This window comes from Mugil cephalus, chromosome 17 (genome assembly GCF_022458985.1).
Source record: "Mugil cephalus isolate CIBA_MC_2020 chromosome 17, CIBA_Mcephalus_1.1, whole genome shotgun sequence".
NCBI classification, from domain to species: domain Eukaryota; kingdom Metazoa; phylum Chordata; class Actinopteri; order Mugiliformes; family Mugilidae; genus Mugil; species Mugil cephalus.
The window spans coordinates 6,355,632-6,371,874 of record NC_061786.1 but is presented as its reverse complement, the minus strand read 5'-3'; the positions used below and the strand labels follow the sequence as shown (position 1 = coordinate 6,371,874).

General features: G+C 39.0%; 1 protein-coding gene across 1 annotated transcript in view; it reads right to left on the bottom strand.

Moving 5' to 3' along the window:
• Positions 1–274: 274 nt before the first annotated feature.
• The window catches only part of LOC125023795, a 31,258-nt gene continuing 15,289 nt past the window's right edge, over positions 275–16,243 (bottom strand). Inside the window, exons 37-72 of the mRNA XM_047611307.1 lie at positions 15,120–15,287; positions 14,711–14,910; positions 14,485–14,597; positions 14,184–14,290; positions 13,894–14,064; positions 13,602–13,807; positions 13,384–13,484; positions 13,167–13,285; positions 11,800–11,955; positions 10,279–10,493; positions 10,046–10,131; positions 9,827–9,954; positions 9,598–9,723; positions 9,127–9,317; positions 8,949–9,040; positions 8,179–8,309; positions 7,854–7,978; positions 7,587–7,713; positions 6,704–6,916; positions 6,387–6,557; positions 5,831–5,977; positions 5,595–5,644; positions 5,354–5,486; positions 5,063–5,145; positions 4,835–4,961; positions 4,478–4,668; positions 4,043–4,133; positions 3,807–3,927; positions 3,251–3,432; positions 2,933–3,088; positions 2,243–2,376; positions 1,998–2,131; positions 1,819–1,913; positions 1,321–1,564; positions 863–916; positions 275–724 (exon numbers count right to left, since the gene is read on the bottom strand). Coding sequence (XP_047467263.1) covers positions 621–724; positions 863–916; positions 1,321–1,564; positions 1,819–1,913; positions 1,998–2,131; positions 2,243–2,376; positions 2,933–3,088; positions 3,251–3,432; positions 3,807–3,927; positions 4,043–4,133; positions 4,478–4,668; positions 4,835–4,961; positions 5,063–5,145; positions 5,354–5,486; positions 5,595–5,644; positions 5,831–5,977; positions 6,387–6,557; positions 6,704–6,916; positions 7,587–7,713; positions 7,854–7,978; positions 8,179–8,309; positions 8,949–9,040; positions 9,127–9,317; positions 9,598–9,723; positions 9,827–9,954; positions 10,046–10,131; positions 10,279–10,493; positions 11,800–11,955; positions 13,167–13,285; positions 13,384–13,484; positions 13,602–13,807; positions 13,894–14,064; positions 14,184–14,290; positions 14,485–14,597; positions 14,711–14,910; positions 15,120–15,287 — 4,992 coding nt within the window. The 3' untranslated portion in view covers positions 275–620. The remainder of the gene's footprint in view (positions 725–862; positions 917–1,320; positions 1,565–1,818; positions 1,914–1,997; positions 2,132–2,242; positions 2,377–2,932; positions 3,089–3,250; positions 3,433–3,806; positions 3,928–4,042; positions 4,134–4,477; positions 4,669–4,834; positions 4,962–5,062; positions 5,146–5,353; positions 5,487–5,594; positions 5,645–5,830; positions 5,978–6,386; positions 6,558–6,703; positions 6,917–7,586; positions 7,714–7,853; positions 7,979–8,178; positions 8,310–8,948; positions 9,041–9,126; positions 9,318–9,597; positions 9,724–9,826; positions 9,955–10,045; positions 10,132–10,278; positions 10,494–11,799; positions 11,956–13,166; positions 13,286–13,383; positions 13,485–13,601; positions 13,808–13,893; positions 14,065–14,183; positions 14,291–14,484; positions 14,598–14,710; positions 14,911–15,119; positions 15,288–16,243) is intronic.

The window sequence follows — 16,243 nt, the reverse complement described above, 5'->3', positions numbered from 1 at the left end:
CATGAATGTGAGGATTTAAAGGCATACGTACATAAGAATACATGTTGATCTTGATTTCATTTATCTTCAGTAGATGTTAAAAAATTTTAGCAAAGATGCTTATGCATTGTTTGTATTTACGGTTTACAGCTACTGCACCGGCCCAGACTCTACACAGACCCTAATGCCGTAGCCTGGTGTTCACCTCCCCAGAAATGTAACCCAATTAAATGTCTCCAGAATCCATAATGATCTGGACCTACAATTTGTTATATTTCCAACAGACATACACACATTCACACAGATAGTATGCATTTATTAATTTAGAATGTAACAATAGAGATTAAGGTACAACAGTTAGAAGAGTAAAACTGACATATGTTTTCATATCCTACACATTACTTTACTGCTGACAATAAGTGAACAATGATGACAATGATTTGTTACTATAAACATTCCCAAAATTAAAATCCCACATCACCACTTAAAACATTATATAACATTATATTGATTCCTGTGACTGTTCAATTACACATTAGTTACACACTTTAAGAACATAGATACAGATTGTGAACAAATATCACAAATATTAATATTAAGGGAATACATTTTGATTATTGATTAGGATCCTGGTGCCAACTTCAGGCAGGTTGGTGGAGCACATGTAGCATGGTTAACATCAGAGCAGTCAGCAACAGGGACGTTTGTGATTTTGCAAGCTCCGCTGACCCACCTGTGGCAGCAGCTAGAAATCAAAGCCCAGAAAACACATTTAGAATTTAAGATATTACAACGACACAAAATAAAAAATGCAGCATACGGTGTCACTATGCACTAAATTAGGTTTGAAGACTGCTATTTACTGTAAGTACAGCACACCCACCTGGGGTTGTTATTGCCAAAGGTGTCTGGGTTACATTTGAGCCATTTGTGTTTCCTGTGGATGAGATTGAATCTAGTTAGTGACATTGTGTGGCTCGCTTGAGCCCTCTTGTGGCTGAAAACAGTAGAGGCTGCAAAGTGAGGATCTTTACAATCTACACAACAAATCAAGATCCTTAGCATTTATGGTGCTACTTAAACACTATCTTAGAATAAAATCCTTCTTCAACTCAAAAGACTGTTTTGATTTTGTTGTCATTAAGTCACTGTAAAGTACAAATGCAAAAAACTTTGTATTTGTTGTAAAGTTCTTCCTCAGACTACAACGAAGATTTGAAGATACAGAAACTTGCAGCACTTTTTAACTCCACAAACCCCATAAATTCACTACATTGTGTACTTCCATACAACCTGGAAGGCGACTGCCTCTTAATACACAAAAAGTCTTCATTTCATTACCTGGTGTTGCTGTCACAGTGCTGTTTGTATTAGGTGCAGCTGTTTGTGACCCTGTGGTGCCGTTGGTGCTGGTTACTGCAGTGGTCGGGCTGATCCTATTGCTGACTAGACCCAGACCCAATTTGTCCAGGTCGGACTGCAGCTGCAGGTTCACCCAAGTCTGAATCACAGTATCATTCTCAAACAGCTTCAGATCAGGCAGATGGCTTCCCATCAGACCTTGCACGTCGGTCACGGTCAAACCCTGCACATTTCAGAACAGTTAGGAAAATTGCAGGGAAATAGTCACACATACTGGAAAATCAATATATGTATATATAAAGCATATAGATGTGTTTATTTCAACAATGATCTACTGTATATCCCTCAGACCTGCAAATTAATTCACAAACAGGTTAAGGTAAAATGCAGTCAGCATATTTTATATTGAAACTAAAACTAAATAAACTGATGGACATGAAAAGCCATTCTTGTTATCAATTCTTCGAGTATGCTTACAGCAATCACGTCAGGATCCAAACTCTTCAAAATGTCCACATCCATGCTGATGTCCTGTGTTGAAAGCGCTGCTATGTCCATCGGAGGGGCTCCACCTGTCAGAATGGAAAGGAACCAGGACAATTAGCGCATTTTCTGAGAGACGGAGAAACAGCAAGGAAGACAGACATGGATCTTACCTAGGTAGGACTTAATTAAGTTATAACAGCGGCTGGAACTGGCCAGCAGTGAGCTGAATGAAATGTTGCTGATTTGATACAGGACTCTCTTCTGTTCGATCGAACACGGTGCCACATTCAGAAGGTTTGCATTTCTGGCAAGGTAATGAAGAAAATTATGCAAAATGTTATGTCTGTATCACAACGTCATCTCTGCATCGTCATATTTAGATATAACTGAACTACCACTACCTGCTTATACTAACCTGATACTGTCTGTGCTGATGGTCATCAGCGTACTGGTGTCCAATGAGCACAGGTTGGAGTCAATTACGTTCAGTTCAGTGCTGCCCAGGGAGGTACCGGACGTATTCAGGTACTTGTTGATGATTTCTTTGCTCTGAGCAACATGAAGAAAACACATCAAGTGAGTAAATCATACACAATACATACGTGAACATTGTTTACTTTAAAACAGGGGTCTTCAACATTGTTCAGGCCAGGGACCCCCAAACTGTTGGAGAGATTAAGTAGAGATCCCCTACCTACTATATGTGTTGTATACTAAACTCAGCCTAGTGCTATTTATAAATACACATTATTATTTACATTTTGCATTCAATATGAAGCTGTAAAAATAATACATGGGTTCAAATATTCATTTATATATATAGCTTCACTGTTAGCTTCTTTGACAGGTCTAGTGCAGTGCTCTGTGTGAAACAGTGAGCTGTTGAGGCAGCTCTTGTATCTCTGAAGGAGAGAAGTGCTGATAGAAAGATAACGTCTTCTGCCTCCAGTTACCCCTTCATTAAATATGTTAGATTCATGTTAATATGTATTTAAAGATATTTAAATTTGTTGGGGAAAATTTAAAAAATATGCGCACCAATAGGGGTCAACACACCCTGTTGAAGACCTATGTTTTAAAACAATGTGATTCCCTGTTTTTGTACCTTTGCTGCCTCCCAGGGTCCATCTTCAGACTCCATGAGAGCTGCCAGGGTGTCAATTTTGGTGATGTTCCACTTAGAGATGTCATTAAGTGATGCCACACGAGACACTGAGCCAAGCACTTGGACTTCCTGATCAGAAACCCCCGATGGGAATGCCTGGAAGAATCGAGAATATTCAGTAACTTGCATAGACTATTGTTCGGCATTTCACTGACAACCCCTCTACTGTTATGATAACCTCTTTGTTTGCTCATATGTCTGTAAATTAAGATAAAAATGAATAAGTACTCTCTAAATTCCCATTTATTCCCAAAATACCTCATTGAGTTTCCTCAGAATGATTTTCTGGAAGTCATCGTCATTCACTTTCTCGCAGATAGAGTTGAGGTTCTCCTTCAGAACAGGGACGTCCAGGCAGAGGTCAAATTGCGTCAGGTCGTAGCCGAATGGGAAGGAAGGGTCGCTCACTGTCACCTGCGTGATGTTGCCCACGGTGCAACCTTTTGAACAATTAAGAGCGGCAATGAATGAATCAGCTAGGGCTGTAATTGTATTGTTATTTGTACCACAGATTACCCTGCCCATTACAAGTTAAAATATATTTTTTTCTCTATTAAAAAGCTGTATTTAATGAACAATAAACCATTCATTTCAGTGAACTCAGAGGCTGCTACTGTCAGAAGATGTCTTTTCTCTGCGAGTTTACTGGAACCACTATTACACTATGTTTAAGCATTCACCATTTTAGTTGAAGCAGGAGTCACTGTTCAGCAAAAGCTACATACCCATCAACACACTGACTTATTCATTTTCTACCATTTGACTACTTGTTCCAGCCCCAGTTTCATCAGCTGCTTTGTAAAAACATGTTTACCTGCTCCGCGTTTTGCAATGACAGGGCTGAGCTGCTTAAACAGTCTCTTGAGCTTCTTCTTCTCTGTCTTTGCTTTCCTCAGATTGGACATGAAGGACTTAAGGAACTTTTTCTTTGTTGTCTGAAAACAAGAAATATAAAAACAAACTTATATCTGAAATGGATATCAGGTATCCCTTTCTATACAAGGCATTTCAAATGAATATTAATGGACTACAAAGTGTCAAGACACATACAGTTTTGAACTGGCCCCAGACGTTTCTTGTGAAATACAGAGGAAGGATCCCAAGGTTTTCCAGTGTTTGCTCATTCCAGGTTGTGTAAATGCTGAAAATAGAAGATAGAAATGATGTATCGCATGTAAAGGATATTTTCCTTATCGTCTTTCATATAGTCTGATCTGCAGACAATTAAAAATAGGATACACTGGTTTAAAAAATAACACAGGTTTTATATTTGTGGACTGAGGCCTCCTGACTGAGGAGACTTTCTTAGTAACTGTCTATTTTTGAAATTTAGGAAATAGCAACTAGATGCAGTTAATCTTGCGTGTAGCAGGATTAGGAATAGAATGTATGAATAGAATGAATACTTAACAACAAATTACTGTTAAATATCTCCAATCTCATCCTTTCAATTGCTCACTGAATGACTTGTTTGAATTACTGTACCCGTATTGTGTTTTCCCAGACAGGAGGAGGTTCTCCATAGCAGCCACCTGACTGTCAGAGAAGTCCTTGCAGGCTTTGAGTTTCTCCAGAATTAAAGGATCTCCGTTCTCTATGTAAGAGCTATCCAGTGTGCAGGCCATGTTTCCAAGAACTTCCACAATGTCTCGACTCAGATTCGAGCCATTTATGTCCTAGGAGTTGAAAATATAGTATTTAGTTAGCGACATGCTACCTTGACAGAGCAACTTGCGACACATTGATACCCTATACATTTATTATGGATGTAAATAAATAGTTTAGTTTAGGCTTTCATGTTAACTGTCTCAGTAGGAATTCATTCATTTTAACTGTACTCACCAAGCAGGTCCTGGCTTCACTGAGCAGCTGAGAACCCTTGTTCAAAACAGTGGAGGCCACAGAGAAGTCTGCAGCACCCACAGCAGAAAGGTATGATCTGCAGTTGTTTTTCTTGACATCTGTGTTGCTGTAATAAGATAAAAGATAGGAAAATCAGTAATCAGTGTTCTTAAAAATCCTTGGCACATTGTGAAGTCTGTGCAGAAAAAAATGCTTGGCGACACACACCTGAAGAAGAGAAGCATGTCTGAAGGATAATCTGTGAAGTTCTGTGAGAGGCCTTCACTGAGCAGGTTGTACATGCAAGTCAGCTGTAGAGAATGACAAATGGAAATTGGTATACAAGTCAACCGTACGCAACACTGAACTAGATAAGAATATGGGGTTTGTGTCATAATCCTGAAGTCGAAGAATTAATTTGTGATTCTGGTATTGTATAACCAACTTATCTTATCAGTTCTGAAAATATCCGGTTCGGAGAAAGTGTAATTTTGCGATTCAGTGATTTGCATATTTTACCTGTGATTCCTTCAGGTTCACCTTAGCCCTGCCTCTCCTTGGCCTGCTGGCTCGGACTAGCCCTTGGATCTTTTCTGTTGTCATTTTGTTCACCGATGTGCATGTGAAGCCTTGCAGTACTGAAGGAGAAAGTCTGTGAGGAAGAATGGAAAACCACAAAGGGAATTAATTGACCCCAAATTAAAATAAATTAAAATCGAAATAAACATATGACAAAAAATGATGGGAATTGTTCACTTACTGCTCAATGTCCACATTTTTTGTAGCCAGTAATCCAAAAAACATAGCACTCTAGAAAAACGAAAAACAGAGTGGCTTTTTTTTTAAAAAAAAAAACACACACGCACAAAACACAATCTTGAAATGCTACTACAACGATGTTTCTTCTCTTATTGTCAGTGTGTTTAAATATGTCAGCATCAGACCTCTGAACTTAATCTGTGAAGAATGGTACACTGCATGCAAAATGACACTAACCTGATCTTGTGTCCATGTCTTCCTGTTGATCACATCAAAGTTCACAGTCTCCTCAGAAAACAGCAGCGTGGACACTGGGATCTGACTTGCCATGGCATCGGGGACATTCTGTACCACTTTGGCTGGATTTGTGTCCACAGAAATGATCTGCAGGTAATTAAAGTCATTAAAATTTTATGTACTCACTTGCAAGGCTGCAGCTTAGGAAAAAGTGGCGGTAACACATTACGCTGAATTGGTCTTTAAAAAATTTGATTAAGGTTGTAATCCACTAACTCTAGATCTCTCTGTATTAACAACTGGGAAATTTAAAATAAATTAAGTAAAATGTATTTTTATTAAGAATTGCATGTATCCAAACATCTGTACTTTTTCCCCAAAAACACAGAAAGGGACTAGGTGATCACTAAGGAGTGTTTTTCTAAGATATAGAATGTGCCCCAGATGTTTAAATATGTCACAGTGTTTTTGCTCCCAAGAATTTTGCCTATAATACTCAAAAAATGAATGATTTGTTTACTCTACACTGTGGTAGAATCAGAAGTTAATGTTGTACCTTTTTGACGAAGGCCTGTTGGACAACAGTTGGGGCAGCCAGCAGGTTGGAGACAAATGCTAAGTTTTTGGAGACACTGAGAAGCTCAGAAGATGCGACTTTCTCTATCAACTCAGAAGGTACTCCAACAACGAGTGTGCCGAGTGATTCCAGGGCGGCTCCACTGTTGATCTGTTTGATACAAAAATGTTCATCACAGCCATGTCCCAGGGTATTCAATGAAAGCTGACTAAACCAAATTGCTAACGTTATTGGGTATAATGAATAAATAGTTTACATTGTCATTGGCCAGTTTAGGGGGCGTGTATGGCCTTTACCTGGAAGCCTGAGGAGGTAATGATTTGGACAATTGTGGTGGCTTGGTCCTGACTCCAGGTGCTGACTGAGGCCAGGGTGGTCAAAGAGGAAACCAGCACTGATGGGGGGACTGAAGCGATCTGGCTGGTGGTCAGGCCTGCACTTGAACTGCCGAGAGCTACAAATGTCTGTGTTGTGATGGTGTTGATGTTGGAGGCCAGAGCAGCAGACACCTGTTGAAGACAACATTCTTGGTTATGCAAAAAGGACAAAGTGTGAAGAGAGAGCACTCTGGAAAGCACCGTTAAAGCATTACGAGAAGCATAGTGCGAGATTTCAAAACTCACTGACTCATTAGAGTTCATTTACTGTTGCTGCAAATTATATTAATTCTTGGCTACAACAAGCATCTACAAAATAATAATACTGTATTTAATTGTGCAGTTAAACTTTTGGATATGATGAATGTTGATTTTGTAAAAACAAAAACAAACAAACAAACAAACAAAAAAACAATGTAAATGCAGAAGAATTAATTTTAATGTGAATGTACTTAAAAGTTGAGATGAATGCCCTGATTTTAAACACCTCCTTTTAGACCTGTCCCCATTTCACAAAGTCCACCACATTACAGCACAGTATGAGACACATGGTAAAAAACATGGGAGACACACATTTAAAGAGGATTCAGTCATGTCGTCAAGAATTATCTGGAGATAAAGGTGTTTTAATAATAGTTTTTAGAGATCACCCATAGCAGTAATTGGTGTCTTTATTGTCGGTAACTCTTTGTTGGCCTGTCATTTTTAACCTTGCCCTGGAGCCTGTAACGTCATTCTGAAAAGTTCTGCAGAAATAAATTTTATTAATATTAATGTAACTAGAAACTTTTAGGACTGGTACCTCAGGATCCTTGCTTTCATTACAGAATTCCTCCAACTTGTTCAAGACAACTATGGTATCAGCTTCATTCAAAGGAGAATAGGCCAAAGCTGGGACCTCAGAAGAGCACAGGAGAAGGCCTGGAAGTCTGAAAGAAAAATGGAATAGGTTTCCATCTCATACACAGAAGGACAGCAATTCACAGATCATTCGTCAACTAAATTATATGTACAATTTACATGTTACAGTTGCATTTTTTTTTTTTTTTTTTTACTTGCGGACACTTACTTCACGGGACTGAAAGCTGGGTTGAAAGCAAAGAGCTGTGCGATGTAGTAATCGGTTACGTTCTCTGGGATTGCTGAGTTGTTGAAGAGCTCCAGGTTTGCTTGATTCTCCAGGAATGCTTGGATCTTCAGACATAAAGAAAACTACTTACTTAATATTCATTATCAAATTCTTATAATTAAGATTTTTTCTTTTAACTGAATACAAAATTGAATTTTTCTGTAATGTGCAAACACATTTGAGCAAACCTTACCACATTAACAAGTGTCATTGAATTCACAGCTTCAATGAACTTCAAAGGTATTAATGTTACTAAAGCACTGACCTGAGTGGTGGAGACAAAGGCTGTGAGATCATTCAGGGTGATATATGTCACGAAGCTGCCGATGTTATCGTCAAACCAGGCGGTAGAGTTCAATTCTGCATCCCTGGCATTGTAGCATCTGGCTCCAGAGCCTGTGTAAATCCAAAATCCAACATGGTAACAAATTAATCTCTATTAGAATCTACACAATATAATGTTACAATTATTTAATCTCTTTATATGATGAAAAGAAGGACCAGAAAAACTGATAAAATATAAGCATACAGCGATGCTGTCAGTAATCAGCACGCTACTGTAGCACATGACAGCAAGAATACTAAGAAATATTGAGCATGGCTAGCTGTCTCATTTAAGGATGTTAGCATACATTTAGTAATTTGAACTATAAAGATCTGCTTAGCCAATCAAATTGTTTGAGCAGGCTTTACTTAGTACAGGACTGAAGGGTAACAAGAATATAGACATTCATGTGATCTGAGCACTGTGGATTTGAGTTTGTTTACAACAAAATGGCTGTGATTGGTTGCAAGACTATCCAATTGCATAAGGAGTTCTTTTTTTTCAGTGTAAGTAAAAATGGCATGTTACCAGACTCATATTCTGAAAGGAATTGAGTGTGGCTATGCCAGGCTATAATTTAACAACATACAAGAGTTGTGAATATACAATACAAAATACACAAATCTATCTATGTATCTAAAACACAACACACCATATTGGTACTGGGCATTACACATCTATTATACATTGCCCATACTCAAATATCTTACCAACTCTCAAGTAGGTATTGATGGTGGCATACACATCCTCTTGTCCAAAATCAGAACCACTGTATGTGAAGTTATTCCCCATTACAGTGACCCTAATGATAGAAAAACAACCCAAAATTGTAATCACTCATGTAATCAATCCACTGAAATTTCTGATGCAGTAAAAAAAGACACTTACAGCTTCTGAAAAGCAAAGCATGTAGCATTCTGCACCATGCTGAAGTTGATCATGCTTTTTCTTAGGAATCTAAGATAGTCCTTCAACCGTAGATCGAACCAGGAATCAGCTTCAGATCTGCTGCTGCTGCTCAGGGCCAAGGGCCAAACACAAGGGAGGATCACCATCTTCAAATCATCTCGAATGTCCTCCTAATGGAATGTATTTACACGTTTAATGACATTCTGGGGGAACATTGGTAACTTTACAGACATATAAACGTGACAGGTGTTACATTTCGTTAGTATTCCTAATTGCACAATTGCCCAAGTCATATTTGAACAAAGACACAATTTTCAGCAAGCACATATTGCAACAGCAAGTCAAAAAATAACTGATGCAATTATGATATCAGGCTAACAATTTATAAAAAATGTGAAAACTACAACTTTTGGCATTCATTTTGTATGTTTAATGGTAGCTTTCACATACAGTTTCCAGGAAGGTAAAGGTGTTGTTGTAGTTGTTGAAGATGACACAGATGTCAGATTTGTTACTGATCACATTGGGTTGGCTGAGGAACTGATGGAGCTCTGAGGTGCTGATGGTGCTTAGGAGCTGGAGACAAAAAAAAAAAAAGAGACATATAATATTATTGCTGGAAAAACACCACACCTGTAAGCTTCTGTATTGTAGCTATAATCATGTGATTTCTTGTCACCTCTGATTCACGTGTTGGTGGCAGAAGTGACAAGAACATAGACACATCTGGAAAGCCAAAATCGAGGAATGTATTTCTCAGATATTTGTAGAAGCTTCCATCACTGTAGCACTTCAGTTGTGGTGGACCTGTTTTATAAGACAGTTTGTTGTTTTAGGACATTTAGGACATTTTTGCCATTATTTATATACGATATTTAAATAAAAATTCTGCACAAACCTTGGAGAAAGAGGAGGATATTTCTGTAGATCTCCTGTTGTGTCTTATTGCTGAGTGTCATTTGCAGTTTGTCCAGCAGTATAATCCTAAAAAATATACACAATATACTTATTTGACTGTTTCCAATACACTCAACAAAGTACTCTATTTATAGCCCTGTCACAGACCACAGCTAATAATGTCAGTTTCTTGCAAACTATTAAGGGTGTAGTTAAGGGTGTAGATAATCTTACATCTCTTGGCTGATGTTGCAACTCCTGCCCATCTTGATGTTGAATAAGGGTGTCACCAGGGTGGGGGCGAGGTTGACCAGGAGAGGGCTCAGTCGAACCCTGAGCCACAGCAGGAACTCTTTGTCACTGACAGCTGGAGAGGACAGATTTCCTCTTTTGAAAACTTCCTGGAGGAAGGCAGATTTCACCTCGTCTGTGTAGCTGTCTGGGTTGGCCTGTGTGGATATGTATAGCATACATGTGGTTACATGAATTGTTTCAGTGATAGTATACATTCACACTTGCTTCCGTGAGCCAGTGTTCAAACATGGGTGAATCGATGTCATTCGTGAGTAGGTTATTTAATTTTGCTCAATGGGGTCTGATTAAAAAGTTGATGATGCTTTAGAAACAATACATTGCAACTATAAAATGTAACCCTTTGGTCCTCCTATATATTTAACTTAGCTTTAAGCCTTTGGGAAGTTGGAACCATTGACAATGTAATATAGCTGTTGTATGCAAGGTATTCCTATTCTGATCCTAAAATCACCAACCCGGAAATTTGCAGATAAGGGATTTAAATGTGCAGATTATTTATTTAAATTTTTAAATTTGCAGGTTACTGATTCAGATGGATGTGTTGTAGGGGCATCACTAACTGTGGAAAAACTGGACACCACATGGGTTAATTTGAACCATCATCTATTTGCAGGTATGTACCTGGTCGTTAGCTGACCCTAATCATATGAGTTTCTGGTGGGTGTAACCCAATGATGAACTTTGTTAGTTTTCTGTTTGTTATTGCTGTTATTTTAATAGTTATTTAAATTAGCTGAAAATGGCATTTGTGAACTTGAATCTTTCCCAACTTTAACCACCAGTGAAAAGCAATTCATCATCAACCCCTAAAACACTATAGAGTTAATGCTTTAGAGTTCATTAGTTTTAGCTAAGGTGAACCAGGCAAAAATAGCTCCAAGAACAAAACTGCATTTAGCTTTCATCTGTTTCATCAATTGAAAATGTTATCTAGCCTTTATTATTATTAGCTGTGTTACTAAGGAAACAAAAATCAATACAAAAATAACAGCCAAATATGACATTTAATGGCAAGGCTAGTTTAAACTGCTAGAGCAGCTAGCTAGCAACTTAAACTTTTGTGGTAAGTAGCATTACATGTTTATAAGTTACGCTTTCTTTTTTTTGTAGTTATCTGCAAATGCGATTCTAGACAGCAAAGAGGTCATAGGCAATAACTGAACTATTCATTAGTTGACTAATCACATAAAAAATAGTATATAAATTGGTCATATTTCCCCATCTGCGTCCTGTAAAATAACAGGTAAAACTCTAGAAATGCCATCCAGTCAGTAGTAAAATAGTTAATATTTCCTATTAGAGCAGATTTATTAAAGCAATACATTTGTTTAACTTTGAATTTGCATGTTTCTTTCACGTACAGTATTGACATAAAGTCTTACTATAATGAAAAACAGAACTAATACTAAGGAAAAAGGAGCCAGCTTGTTGGATTTTTACCTCAATGGCTGGTGAGACAAAGTTAAAGAAAGCAGCAAAGTCAACTGGGTTGATGACTGCCATGACTTTTGTCACATCTTGTGTCTTGTTCAGCTGTGAGGGGGTTGCTGCAAGCTGAGCCAACTGATTGAGAGTGAGAAGATCTGCAACTGCCACCTAAAATTGAAAAGTACCAAATCAGTAAGGCACAGTTTTACACAATTTACTTCAGCAGAGGACCCCACATTACTTGGGTAAGTAATGTGCTGACAAAACATGAATGATGGAATGATTGATTAATAACCTTCTTGGTTTCGCTCCTAAACCTAAAGAGTATTATGCTGACCGAGCTGAGGAAATTGCAGCTAGTGAGTGATTGTAAGTGCTTAATATCTATACTAAATGTAGCTTTCGTATTTTCTCCACGCCATGTCCTCCACTAGAACACCATGATACAGTTTCTAAGATTTAGTTTTAGGAATTTGTTCATGACACATCAAGGTAAGTACATTATCACTTTTGTTTTGAAATGTATGTTGTTCATCAGTTCATCAGCTTGCGGATTCATTATAGTTGTTTTTACATTGGCGGTTGGTGAGTAAAAAGTACAAAAAGTACTTTATCACTGACACATTGTTTAATTAACCACAGGGTTTATACTGTAGACATGCAGTGCAATCCAAATTTGTGGCATTCAGTTGAATAAGTTGAATCCTTCCACTAAAGCACACATTCAGATGACACAGAAACTTGTCAATTTAATCAACTTGCAGTCATTGTTTAGCTGTTAGAATTATGTTATTATGTGCCTCAAATCCTCAGCAAAAGTTACCTACTGTACCACAGTACCTACTGTACCTACTGTAGCACAGATACAAAATCTGCTGAAACATGCCAAGTCCAATCAGTGATATTATCACAGGATCTCTGAATACTAGTGGTTAAGTATTGGGTGAGTAGAGGCCTCCAGGAATTTCTCGCAGTAACTGAAAAGTCTATATTTAGGTCAGCGAGTACTTTACCTACCCTAAAATACCAGTGAATGCTGAGGACAGAGAAAGTCATGCAACCTTGACGTAACAATAGGCATTTGAGCAAAGACACAGAGCTCGGGCAGTTGGACAGCATGCTGTCATTAAAGCAAAACACAAGTACACCAAATACTAAGATGTTATGAAATTAATGGACATTAGATGTTTTAGTTTTCGCTGACTGTGTTATGCTATTATTATCATTCATACTGAAAAAGACTTTATTAAAAATTTAGTTCACATTCTTATGGTTTATTTCAAGTAATAGGTCACATTAAAAAGAAAGAAAAAAACTCTCTTATAATAAACCAGTGTGAATGGGCAAGGTTCAAGCCAGGACTCAGTGGCAACACTTACTCCATTGAAATTCTTCTTCAGGGTCACAAAATCTTTGTAGGCGGCATGCACAACGAACTGTCCAAAGTTGTCCTTAAGCCACAGTCTGTCATCATTCACAAATTCAACACAGGCGAAACCTAGAAAAAATAATTATGAGAGAAATTAAGATCATAGTAAGTTAAAAACTAACCATAACCACAGACTCAAAGTTATAGTGCGAGGCATTCCAAGTTACCTGAGGAGGACTGTCTCTTAAGGTAGTCGGTTGTGAATGTAAAAACTTGCTGCGTCTGCCTTTCAGAGAGTTTGCTGAAAATGTTGTCTAACCCCTTGACACTGAGGAGACAAAAAAAATTCATTAAATGTGTGAGGAAATATTTGCCTTTCCTTGTCCTGTTTAGATTTGAACGCAACATTGTCATTATTACAAAGACTAACACAACGTTCACTCACATCTCTTGATAGGAATTACAGGTGATACTTCTTGGAATAATTTCAAGAGTTTCAGAGTTGACGCTTGGAAGGAACAAAGGCAGATAAACCTGGAACCATATCTTGAAGTCTTCTGCAGTCAGCATAGGAAGTTTTGGGTGAAGTGCAATTAATGTTAGATTGAGGATTGTCTCACTGACTCTGGGGTCAAGGGTCGTCAGGTTTTGCTATTGAGAAATAAAACAAGTTCTTAAGTTGATATTTAGGTACATTAGAAAGAAAATTGAAAAACTTATTTGATGAAAAAAATCACCTCTTTTGAACCACGAACAAATCCGTCGAAGAAAGAGCCAAGGGCTTCCACAGGTGATGGCAAATTAATACTTGCAAAAACAAGTTTCACGAGGGTCTCATTTGCTAAGTTATTTTGTTCAAGGAGGAACTCAGCTTTTTGTCCTGACGAAAGTGAGTTCAGTAGACTGACCTAAGACAGATATATGAGGAAAAAAATGAATGTAAGTTCTATATACATTATTGTATATACGGTTTTCTCAAGTATTGTTGGTGGTGACATATGCATCAATGGAGATTATGGGGGCGTACCGCTGAGAGGTTGAAGACTTTGAGCTCAGAGTATGTTGTGAACTGGGAGAACGGACCCAAGTTTGCTTCAACCCATTCGGCATCACTCTCAATTCCCTGCCTGCAAACTGAGATCAAAGGTGGACATTGGCATGAGTACAACTGCACCAGCATATTTCCCAGTCATGCACATGCAAGAGTTGGAGGGTCAGTTTTCTTCTCAGTGCTATTTCAGAATAGTTTTTTCACAATTTCAAGTCCGTGGACAGCTTTGAAGTGCGCATGAGCAACCACACTGCGCAGCGTACTGCGTCAGCCTTACCTGGTTCGTTGATGACACTTGCTGAATTTGTCAGGTAGCCCAGAAGAACATCTGTGAGTCCTTGTTTTCTATGCAAGGGCATCGCAGGGAAGACTTTGGCTACCCCACTCACACTGCAAAGGTTGGGTTAAAAAAAAAAAAAAAAAGAATTCAAAAACATTCTTGCACAGTCCCTTCTCAGTAATTTTGCAATTACAGTCTTGCTTGTTCCCACAGTGACACTCACATGACATGGTAATTTGTGCAGTTTACGTTTGAGGTTGCCTTCTCAAGCATCACTGGAGTGAAACTAGCGAGGATGGAAACCAGTTTCACATGGAACCAGGCATAATAGTCATCTTTGTTGAAGTGCGGGAGGTGTGGACTGATGATGAGGAAGGTCCTATTCATTACGTGATCCCTCACAGCAGGTTGGAAATCATGGACCTGCCAAATTACAACACGAGATGATTTAAACCCTGCGCAGTTGACTGCAAGTACATCGTATAGAATACTCGAAAGAGTGCAACGATTTAACGGGTATGAATAAATCCCCTTTATTCGACGCAGAAGTTTAGATACATATCAGAGTGCTGACAGCACTGGGTTGTAAATCCAGGAGTCTTCCTCTTCCCCAGCTTCGAAGAGCAGCCTACCTCTCCATTTGCTGTCAGCTCTGTTAGGAATTCATCCACATTTTCCAGAGCGTTCCCATCCTCGAGTTCCTCAAAGACTCTGTCGATTAGGTCTGTGTCGTTTGAGGCCCCCGAGCTCTGAACGTACTGCGCCAGCTGAGAAGAAGAGAGCTCTGACAAACCTTCGGCCTACAAAAGGGAATCAATATGAGGTCAAAGAACAGTAGTTAGAAAGCCATCATTAAAAGATTTCAGTTCGCCAGAAGAACGCCACAATTGCACCCGCCACTCACACTTGAGAAGTTGAAATAGAGGGCTTGTATATCCTGCAGGGTGGCAAAAGCAGAGAAGCTTGCGAGGTTTGCCTGTAGCCAGTCTTTACTATTTGTGTAAGATGAGACACAGCCAGGATCTGCGAAAGAAAAAGGAAGCAGATATTGGCAGGGAGTCACAAGCACATGCTTTTTCTATACATTATCAAATGGAACCAAAGCGCCTTCCTTCACCTGATGTGTCATTTCTTGACAGGAATGGTTGGATGAAGTGAGTGAAGACTGCTTGCTGTCTGTCTCTGTCCATGAATGCTGTTTGGTTGCCGAATGCCTGGATGCTAAGTTTTGAGAGAGGTACTTTTACAATCCAAACTGCGAGAAAAACTGCAGGTGTCTCTGAAATCCTCTTGACAGGGCAATAGGCAGAATCTGTCCCATAATTACTTACACAATCCGGTACGTCGCACAGCTGAAGTTGGTGGAACTCAGGCAGAATAGGAAGTTGTTGGACGGAGAGGCCAAGAATGGAAGGATTTGTGTCTGGAACAGGCTGCTGATCAAATTCTCACTCTGCAGTTGTCCCCGGCTGAGGTTGGCAATTTTCACCTCTCCAAGAGCCTCAAGAGCAGATGACAAGGCTAGATTGCTGTTTTGGGGCGCCTAGAATTGAAAGAAGAAAACAGCATTACGGCCGGACAGAATTCACACGAGGCAGCACCAGTCCTGTGAAACTGTGCTAGTGGATTTACCATGGTGGCGAGCGTCTCAAGCCGGTCCAGTGCAGGAGAAGCCTTTGGAAAAAAAGCTTCAGACTTCTACTGGGTATACCCTTTGGCTTTCCAGTGAGCACTTCATAAGCGTGACCAAGTTGCT